Here is an 11,346-nt window from a genome sequence, read left to right on the forward strand (position 1 = left end):
CTATTTTGTGCGTGAATACGTGAATTTTCCCTTTTTTCCACTGATTGTGTGCAGTGTTCCTGATTTTCAATGTTTTTCCGATTTTTCTCGGAAATTTTCCGATTTTCTGAAAAATTGGGTTATTGCGTGAAACTCGAGGAAAATTTGCGTGAATGCGTGAATTTCGAAAAAAATTTGCGTGATTGCGTGAATTGAGGGTCCGCTGGGGGGGCCTCGATGACTGGTATCGATACTTTCATTTACATTAACTTTTTTACTTTCAGTATTTGTAATAATTTTTGATTTTATTTGGTAATTAGTACATTTATTTATTTGTATTATTAGAATATAAAATTTTCTGTTAATGACGACTCTTCCTTTCGAGTTCTTTTCTTACTATTATATTGAGTACTTTAGTATACCGAATAAGTGTCACTCGTTGGTTCATTTTTGGACCTACCCGGAGGTCCTACAAATTAACCTTTGTCCGACGTCGGTCCGTCTGTCCGGATCGGCCCTATAGTCTTTGTCAGGTAGGTCTTATATCAGCATTCCCCTTGTTGGGCCTACCTGGAGATTCTATAAATTAACCTGTGTTCGTTCGACCGTTCGTCCGTTACCAAGTTTTCTTAGGATTGATTGAATCATAGGAATCTTTTGACTTTTGGTACAAAGGTGCAAAATGGTGGTGGTCAAAATGTGACGGAGCCCGATTTTCGAAAAAGAGATTTTTTGAGAAAATTTCAGCCAAAAAGTGGCTAAAAATAGGGTTTTTTGGACTTACTGAAAATTGGATTGGTACAAGTAGGCTATGGTAAAAGCTGGCTCAAGCAGGTTTTCATAAAAAAACTTTTGGCTGAAAAAACAAATCTTTATCTATAAGAATCACTATTTTTATTTATAAGCATAATAGATCAATGTATTTTTAGCCAAATTATTATTCAGTTAATTTAAGCATCGAGTTAAGCTAGAATCAGAGAATGTATGTAAACTTCGGGGGGGGGCAGCCTGGAGACTTCAAAAATGGTCGGATTTAACTGAAATTTGGCTCACTTGTTCATTGTGTTATTGTGAATATCTAAGCAATTCCTTGGAAACATCTTTTTTTTTTTGAAAAATTATTATTGTTTTGAAAAGTTTGATTTTCGGGGCCTGGGGACAAGTATTAGAAGTCTCATATCGTACACCCCTTCAAATCGCAAAAAAAAGGTCATTGTTGAAGCACAAATAAAATATTTTCGGATGGTGGATATTTCCACCAATGAATGGTCATCTGGTTGTGTGCGAGTTATATGATTAAGGTCTTTTAGTAGTGGGAGTTTACCTAGAAGCTTATAAAAGACTCTTAAGTAGACATGCTCTCGGCTTCCCTTGATGTCCAATAGTAGCGAGTTTATGTATTCGAGATAGAACGAGGGGGACGGTATAAAGCAAAGCTGACATCAGACCGTCGACTTGCCGTCACCCTGGATAACCTCCGATACATAGACTCGGTAAGTATTTCAATAGCGGCGGATTGGTGTTCTGACTGAACTTTGCTTTCTGATGATTTTGATGGCGTTGAATCCGTTGAGTCCATTGAAGTAGACTAGAGGATTTCGCCATCTAGAAGTTTTTCACTTTCGTTTTCAAAAACTATAAGAAAACAACAAAACAATAAAATATATGCTAAAATTCCATCAAAGTTTATGAAACTATACAAAAACATGTTAAAAAAGAATGGCTATTGGTCATGGTTTTCTGTTTGTTTTTCTCTAAAAAGGGACTGGATCTAGTGGCATGTATTTTTTTTACCACCTCAAGCAGAGCGAAAAAACAAAGCCTCCCAAATACACGTTTTTTTTTTTATAAGAACAAACTATATAGGAACATAAGGCTTCGAGGCCCAAAAACTTAAGAACATTCTAAGAACATTCTAAGGCTTTGGAGACTTAAAAACATGCATTTTCTTAAGAAATTACATCAAAATGCTCAAAAAATGCTGAAAATAAGAACATTTTAAGAACATTTTTAGGCTTCAAATCCAAAAAACTAAGAACATCCGAAGGCTTCGAAAATTTTTGACGTTCTTATAAAAAAAAAAACGTGTAACACCTGGTTTCTTACCACTGCCATCCAGTCTATCAAAAAGCTATAAGTGGCCCCCGGGGTAATCGCTGGTCACCTTCACTAGATTTTTAAAGAAGCCCGGGGGGGGGGGCACTCAAGGTTTACGACTTATCGTACCATCCTAACCCTAACCGCTTTACTGTGCGACCTTTAAGGGTCCTTTTTACAAGCTTGCCGAACAGTGTCGAAATGAGCAAAGATAAGGTCGTTTTAAAACCGAGTGCCTCCCTCGGGAAAGGGAGCAGGCTAATTTTCCATAAAATTGGACTGCAGTTGTTGTTTTTTCGGGTGAACTCTCACGGCTACTTTAATGGGAGAAACTTTCACGGGGATTAAATTTCGCGGGTGGCAATAAATTCACGAATCTGTGACTTTAACTGTCAAATCAAACATGTTGGTTGTTGAAATACACATTATTAGCGCTTCTTTGATGCCAGTAAACATTCAAATAGTATTTGTTTGACATATTTTGAGTTTTGTTTAGAAATATTTCGCGGATGAGGACCTTCCAAATTTCCATTGGGACTTAATTTCGCGGATTTTCGCGGAATGACAACCAAACCCGCAAAATTATCCCATTAAAGTACTTAAATCGTAGAAATATTACGATTTTTCCCTATTTTCGCTAAAATTTATTCGCGCGAAATTTTTCGAAAAGCTGATTCGCTAAAATAAATCCAGTATGTTTTTCTTTCATTGTTTATCATTTTCATAAAGGGATGAAATTTTTTTCAGGGAAACATTTCGTGCATTAATTTTTTCTTCGAAATCATTGCCCCCGCTAAAATTGATCCACGCAAAATTTTTTGAAATCGTGATTCGCTAAAATAAATCCAAAAAAATCCTTTTCCTGACTCGCTTAATATACGCTAAAATTTCTACGATGAAAACGAATAGAGTTTGAATCTCTTTTTGACGGGTTGGTCTAAAAAGCAGGGTAGCCAATGGGGTAGCCAATTGGGCTAGGTTATGGGGTACCTCTTTCTGCCTAAACTTTTGAAATCTGAAACCTATTTTCATGTGGAAATAACTATACAACATCTTGTTAATGATTCCATGTAATAAAATTTAAGATTCCTTTCGAACTTCAGCCACAATAGCCTTTTTTCTAAAGGTACTGAACTTTGTTACTTCTCAAGAGTCCTGGCGCCATTTTGTCTTCCTTCTTGGCTTCGTTTGAAAATTTACAGACCCGAATAAAAAATATATACAAAACAGTTTTTAATATTTAATATTTAGATTTTATTTATATTTTTAATTGTTATTTCCGTGAAGCTGTAATTCGATGATAATAGCTTTGGAATCGCCTTGGGCCATATGATCTGTAATCTTGTCATATCTTAACAATCCTTTGTTATTGAATCTATTGTTTAATTTATATCATGTTTAGATGTTTCAAACAATTAATTCCTTTCAAAATTTTTTGATATGGCAGCTTATAATAGGTACAAAAAGTCTTTTGAAATAGCTCTATTATAATGAAGCTCTATTTCTTACTCCTCGTGCATTAACACGTGGTAATTTATATCTTTGTTTATCTTTGTAATCATACATGATCAATCTAAGTATCAATCAGATTCGTGCTCCCTGGTCAGTAAAATGTGGTTCTATGTATTCATTTTCGGTATTTCTATTCTGGTCTGTAAAATATTTAGGTACCCCACAACCTAGCCCAATTGGCTACCCTGCTTTTTAGACCAACCCCTTTTTGACCCTGTTTTTTATTTCAACTTATTAGTATATTTGAACATAACTTTCCCAAGCTATTGACACAGTTTGGCGCACAGTTTAATGCAGCAAACGTGCGAAAATTGTCACGAGGTTTTTTTGTAATCTTTCAACCAAGAAGACGCATGATCGTAGTTTTGCTTACAAACCGTAACGAAAAGTATCATTCTGAATGAAATTGAATGGAAAATTTGGCGCTCATTTCTTTATTACAACAATTTTATAGGAACAGAGATGATTTTTATAAGAACAAACTATGTAAGAACATAAGGTTTCGTTGGTCAAAATGTTAAGAACCTTTTGGGGCTTTGAGGGATCAAGCACCCGATTTCTTGAGAAAATGGACAAAAATACTCACAAAATGGCTTAAATAAAAGGTTTTAAATGTTCTTATAAAAAACGTTCACGTTGAGTATTGGTCGATTTAGAAATCAAGCAGTCAAGAGACACAATCAGATTTTTTCAAAAGTAACTTTTTTCTGAAAAAAATGATAATTTATACCCTTTCAAAAAAATCATTATAGTTTTAAAAATGATAAAATACAATATATATACTTTATATAATAATACGTAAAAGTTTGTAATAATAACCGAGATATTTTTTTGGTATTTTTATGTTTTTTTCTCTCAAAAAATTTGAACTTTATGATAAAAAGGGCAAAAAATCTTTTAAAATAATAGTGACAAAATATTTTCAACTAAGAAAAAATGTAAAATAACAAAAATAGTATAGCAGATAAACGTAAAAACTAGTCCAAAAACTATTATTAATTTCTTATTAAAAACATAGATAACCGTATTTAAAATGTATAAAGGATTTTTTAATAACTTCAACTTAAATCTTGAATAATAGCTAAAGAAAGTTATTTGGGAACATGGACCTATATAATATATACATAAATTTAATATAAAAAAGGAAATCAATGCTGCTTTGCCCCAAAAAATGTCAAGTTATCTCACTACTAAAACAAAATGAAATTCTGCTGATCGCTGTAAGCTACAAGTGTGAAAACCTTAAAAAATTCTATAAGAAAATAAATAATTCTCTGACAGAAAACTGCACGCCAAAAGTAGTTTGAACCATTCTTTAGGTAGACTTGAATATAATTCAACCTTTCAGGAAGAGGTATACAAATCAAGCATTCAGTAAAAAAAACACAGCACAAAAGAATAAATAGAATATATGTAACGGTGAATCAAAAAAGAATTCTCTTAAAAAATTTACTTTAAAAAATTATTCTGGAAGGTAGTAGTAACAATAAATAACTTTCAGTAAACAACATGAACATAGGAAAGCTCGTACAAGAAACTTCTCCACAGAAATGGACATAAAAATATGAATATGATATGGTGGATTGCCAATGTTGAGTGTGTCAGCAGTTGTTCACAAAAACATCGTACATACTTTTTTAATGTAAAAAGCAACACCACACGTTCACTCCACTTAAAAATAGAGCAGATGCTTCAAAAGACTATACCTACTAACATTTAAACAATTAATCAGTAGAAACTAATTCTAAATTTTGCTTTGAAAAAATGTCACTTGAAAATAAAAATAAACTCTTTCTTAAAAAACAAACTATTGGAAAAAATCGTGAATTCAGCTGGGCTAATGAACTAATAATTAGTATCGAAACCCAACAAATACAAAAAACTAAGTATTAAACATAAAAATGCCAACTTTTCTATAAGATATCAGTTGTTAAAAAAATTGCAAGAAATAAGGCGATGACTAAAAAGTGTTAAGCATTTTTTTAAGTGCACATCAAAAAAAGCCTTTGAAGCCTGGCACAGCCAGAAATAAGAAATTATCAAATTAAAGAATTTTAATAAACTTGCATGACAGAAGAAAACTTAGCATTTCAGACGTTTAAAATATCTATGTTTAGAAAAAACTTTTTCCATGTCAAATAAAAAAGAAATGCAGCTGAAGTGGAATGTAAGAAAGAAAGTAATAAAAAATGTAATCTGGACAGTAATACAGCTGAGAGCAAATACTATGCTTCAAAGAAGGTAAAATTTTATCATTGACTTGGAAAAGAGCTTTATTTGACCTCTGCTGCATTAAACTGTCGTTTTCATTTTAATAAAAAATAGGCATTAACTAGCAATGCTAATTTTTAGAAAGTAATAAGAAAAGTATTATTTACAAATTTTTCTTTCTGATTTTGATCCCATTGATGATTCCAATTCCATTTTGTATGGCAATCACTGAAGTAATGGAATGGAAGGAATTCCACCAAGGGGTGTGGTTTTCAAGGGCCTGAACAGAAAAAAAAGGAGAGATTTAAAACAAAAGAAATATAATTCCACAAATCCACTTAATGAAGTACAATGCAAAATTCTATTCCCATGATGCACAATCTGAAATGACCTTAATATTTTTTGTGGAAATTTTTGATTAACAAAATTAATTCTAATTTGGTTGACAATCTGCCAAGGCAACCAATGTTAGTGATAATGTAAGTAGTAGCTTACCATCTCAAGCCAAGACTTGTTTGTCTTGGACGATCACCACCTTCCTTGACAAGTGGCTTGTGAAATTCACGTCCAGGTCTTGCATGAATGATTGCCCAACACTGCTCACAATAATATTGAAGGCAAGTGATGTTTGAACAGAAGAATGGAGCAAATTTTCCATTACATCTGACACCATGACATTCGTCGCACATTTGATCATCTAGGACATATGGTTTAACTTCAACCTGGACAATGGAAAGATTCATCAAGATTAAAGTAACTAAAAACACAGTAGTTATTTGCAGGGCCATTAAAAGTAAGGTGAAGTTAATTCGATAATTATTCAGGAATTGTCAAACATTGTCATTCAGGTGAGCTAAAGCAACTATAGTGAGTTGACACTTACCCTCTTATCAATTTCTCCATGTTGCAGCTGAATGAATCTTGCACTGATTGCGGCAATGTAGCTTTGTTGGTTTGAAAAGGCAACTCTTCCAGCACCTTTTGGGTATTTCAGTTCTGGGTCAACATCAATACCAGCATAGCAGACTCCGCCATAAAGTCGGTCCATGATCATGGCTAATTCAACAGCACGAAGAGGTCTTGGGACACCACCAACAAAAATGGTTTTTCTTGGATCCAAGGGTTGTGAGCCATCCATGACAAAGTCAGCATCAGCCAGATTCCATGGTCGAATTTGGACTGGTTTGTCTTTGATTGTTGGGCTAGACACACAGAGATAGAGTTTCCCATCTTGCATGATGCAACAATCAATGAGTCTTTGCACAGATATTTCATCTTTGTACAAGAGGAATGCATACCCTAAAAAAGAATTTAAGATAAGAGTTTAAAAAGTATGTAACAAAGTGATAAAGGGGATACACAATAGCCTTCTGTTTAGTATTGAAGGGTGGACAGCCATTGCTTTGAGATAGATCAACCCAGGAGTGAACCAACCAGAACCAACACTTCATCCTGATCATCAGCCCCCCCGGAAAGAGGGGATTACACCCTCCTTTCCATAAATAGGAGTGGGCTGGAAGTACAATAATTTTTAGGGGACCTAATATAATTGGGGGGGAGGGGGGGGCTGAAATCTCATCATTTAACGTGGGGCTTAAATTCAATTACTCAAATTAAAGCCCATAGCTGAAAAAATTTCACCTGCCAAGCAATATTTTAATATAATAATATGAGCAGATTATTTTATCTTAAGCTTGCAACTGCAATATAGTTTACATTGTATAACCCTTTCTTGTATAACAAATTTTTTAAAGTATCGCTATGTTATGTGACATCGAGCATTAGGACAATACAAAATTAATGAGAGGAATGTCAAATTATTAGAAATCTACCTTTCGGAGGAAAATATGATTTGCTTTCTGCTTTGTGGGGCCAGTCAACAGTAAGGGGGCCAAATCTACAAAAACTTGCATGAATTTCATCTAAAAAATAAGAGCAGAGAAATTGTGAATAAATTTAGAAATTACTCATGTTTTCCCAAAATAAGGAATAATAAATGTGTCTATGATAAAGGAGAAAAGCCTTTCAGGGTGCCATATTTTTGTAAACCAGATATAATCTATTTAATATAATAAAAAATAAGAAGATGGGGAAGCGAAAATGAAAAGAAAAATTTTGATCAAAATGTACAGGGGGATGCATATTTAATGACTTCTTTTTGTTTTCTTCTCCCTTCAAACAATGAAAATACTGCAGATGTTCCTATCTCATGGGGACAAGTTCTAAATGCCAATGAGTCATAATCAAGCTCGATGTTGTCATTGAACAATGGTTTCACAATAAATAAATAAATAAGAGAAGTTTCCTACTTACCTTCATCGATGTCTGGGGGGAGTCCACCAACAAAAACCTTTCTTGAGAATCTTTCAATTCCAAAATCCAAGTCAGATCTCGGAGAACCATTTAATGACGAGCCAATAGAAGGAACAATTTGATCTGAAGAATTAAAAAATGGGAAAATATAGTAATAGCAATTGAAGAAAGTGAGTCACTCGAAAGACGATCTATCTTTTGATCAAGGGTAAGAAAGGGGGCAAAGTAAAAGCCTAATCAATATTACACAATAACCCCTTTAAAGCATTTACAGTTAACATACTAATAAAATAAACAAACCTTCTCTAGCTCTGGGGAAGCCTTTACTCTTTTGATTGTTGTATGCTCGAAAAGCTGCAAGAAAAAATCACTTGTAATATTTAATCGGTGCACTTGTCTCCTAGCAACTAGGGACAGCATTATGAAAAAATCAAAACGGCAAAAACTAATTAATGTCGAAACGGCGCATTATTCAAGCCAAAACACGTTTTTGAATGCGCTGAATAGCCTCGTTAAAGTTATACATAATTCAAAGCAAATGATGGACAAAAAAAGTAGGGGAGGTCAAATAGAAGAAAAAACAGAATACAATATTGTTAAAATCTTTTTAAAAAATGGCTAGATTGAAAACCAACTTACCGTCATAGTTATTGAGATTATCTGAATCAATTGGTGACTTGAATACATCACCAAGGAAGCGACTTTCGAGGGATGAGTATTTCATACCATCCTCGCCGCGTCTATCCTGAAATTGGAAATACAACTTCATTATTCAACTGTATTCAAGACAAACTTGTTTACTCACTGAAGCCCACAGATAGAAATGAGACTCGAATAGAAAAAGGCTTGTTTTTTCTGTCCATTTTTCTATAAATTAAAACACGTGCCTGACGTAGAAGCACCGGTGTACTACGCTAAAAGCAAATACAGTTCATCCATGTGCGTCTGACAAGAAACACATGTTCACAATAAACATTGATCAATTAACAACACACTTTGAATTTAAAGTGACAAAAAGGTCAATTAGGTCACCCAATCAATCGTTACTGACACAACAATAAAATAATTCTTTCCAATTACTATATTTTCTTTCATACTTTTTCGTAATTCATTTTAATCTTGTAATTTTTCTTATAATTTTTGAGCAGTAAGTCAAACGTTTTGTCTACTTGGAAAGCGGTTTCTGAGAGTTTTCTTTTGTTATTTTTTCGCGGTGCAATGAAAAAGATTGCATAAATTTTTTGAGAGGAAAAAGAGAAAAGTAGCCGGGTGAGAAACAGAAAATATATGGACATGCGTTCTTTTCACACAATCCAACATGTTTCAGTATGAAAAACCTTTTTATATCTTAACACATCATGCAATAAAAAAAAACTTTTTTTTTCATAACACCTGCCCCCTTCAAGAGAAAGCTAGCTAAATTTTTTATTACGAGAACTCTCAGCAAACAAAAGATATCTAAATATTCAGAGAGAAAATTCTACTGTTTATCATAAAAGTATGCATGGATGTCATAACTAGAAATGAAAATATTATTTGTCAAAAAAGCTGATTCTAAATAAAAAACTTTTCGTAGTAACAAAACCTCTCTCGGGTCGACGCACTTCTTTTGTTTTCAAAAATGTCGCTAAGATACCAAAAATAAAAATGAAAAATATTATGAACCACTCTTTACACAAAACTATATCAAGACATTTGAGAAAAAAAGAAGCGAAAAAAAATATTTACCTGATGGTTTGATGAAAAGCCATTAGCAGGATGAGAATTTGAATGCGAGTGTTCACTGCTTGTAGACAGATTTGAAAAACTGTTTGTCAAATGCCCAATATCTTCAACAATTGTTGAATCTATTCCTGTGTTTCCATGATGAGGTAGATGATGATGATTATGATGATGATGATGGGCCCTTCCTGTTGAAGTAAGGGGAACTTGGGAGGCAGGAAAACCACGAATACTATTCTTCATATTCTTCGAGTGTACGATATTTGGAGGGAAAGGGTGATTTCCAGACGAGTGTCCGTTAGTCATGATTCCATTTGTTTTGGTCAGCATATTCTTTTGTTGTTGAAGTTGATAAGCAATCTGTTGAGCATTATTCATGTGTTGCAAAGCAGGAGCAGATTGAGTATGGGTACTCATACCATTCTTCATGTGGGGCAAATTCCAATTAGCATTTGTTCCAATGGGATTTGGTGGTGGTGGGTTCATGGGCCAACTTGAAGTTTGAGTTGGGGGTTGTTGTTGATTCCAATCATTTCCATTTGATGAGACTCCCAACGAATGAGCTGCAGCCTTATTTGTGGCCAAATAATTTGATAAAGCAGGAGAGGGCTTCTTGACATTTTGAATAGGAGATGGTGCTTGTGCTGTACGTCTTGAACTTTGAGGAAGGAAGGAGGAATTTGAACTCACCGGAGCCAATGAATTGATAAAATATTGGTCGTCTTTGTCAGCAGAGTTGTTACCCCACAGATGTAAACTTGTAGAAATTGCCTCTCCTTGAATCATGGAAGATTCACTAGTAGGTGAAAATGATGAGCTAAACCCTTCATCAGAGTCTTTACTGTCGTTCAATTCCTTTTGCAATTTTGCTTCCTTGAAAATATCTGCGTTAAACGGTTCGAAACTTGAAGTATTTGTGGTCGTCGTCGTAGGCCCGTAATCACCCATTTTCAAGTATATAAATTTAACCCTCCACTCTTATCAATTTTTGTCTTCTTTTTCCAAATTTATTTTCGTTTTTAATGTCCAAAGGTAGTTTTTACACACAACACGCCACGCCACGTATGAAAATTTCAACTTGTTTCTTCTTCTCTTCCACTCTCGACGAACGAGCGAGACGAACAATAAAATTAACTGAAGATGCAAAGGAAAACAAGTTCAAAACCTATCAGGGGGTTATGTAGTAAAACTTTATAAAATATATAAATGTGGAAAAATATTCCACGCAGCTGTTTTTCTTAATTTTACATATACTCAATGATAACAAAAGATCATTTTAATATATTTGATAGAAATAAACAGATTGATAGTTTTCAAACAATAACCTTGAAATTTTTCGTGAAGAGAAAAGAGTCTTGACCCCCGGATATACAATCGAATTTTTCTGTGTTCCATGGAATCTTCTACTTTATGAATTCGATTGTATAGACGGGGGTAAAGAAAATTTTTACAAACATTAGATTTTTCTCATTGAGTGACAAGATAAGAGCAGGTGAAATCTTTCCAGTGAAA

At 33.9% G+C, this 11,346-nt stretch overlaps 1 protein-coding gene across 1 annotated transcript; it reads right to left on the reverse strand.

Moving 5' to 3' along the window:
* Positions 1-5,929: 5,929 nt before the first annotated feature.
* Positions 5,930-10,957, reverse strand: LOC136814261 (cytoplasmic polyadenylation element-binding protein 4-like). Its single transcript, XM_067070778.1, has 8 exons — positions 9,841-10,957; positions 8,752-8,857; positions 8,413-8,466; positions 8,113-8,235; positions 7,632-7,721; positions 6,683-7,098; positions 6,295-6,521; positions 5,930-6,079 (listed from the first exon to the last, which is right to left on the reverse strand). Exons 1-8 carry the CDS (start codon positions 10,780-10,782, stop codon positions 6,025-6,027), a joined length of 2,013 nt encoding a protein of 670 aa, XP_066926879.1. The 5' UTR covers positions 10,783-10,957; the 3' UTR covers positions 5,930-6,024.
* Positions 10,958-11,346: the final 389 nt, after the last annotated feature.

Source organism: Clytia hemisphaerica, unplaced genomic scaffold, assembly GCF_902728285.1.
Source record: "Clytia hemisphaerica strain Z4C2 unplaced genomic scaffold, Clytia hemisphaerica genome assembly, whole genome shotgun sequence".
Taxonomy (NCBI): domain Eukaryota; kingdom Metazoa; phylum Cnidaria; class Hydrozoa; order Leptothecata; family Clytiidae; genus Clytia; species Clytia hemisphaerica.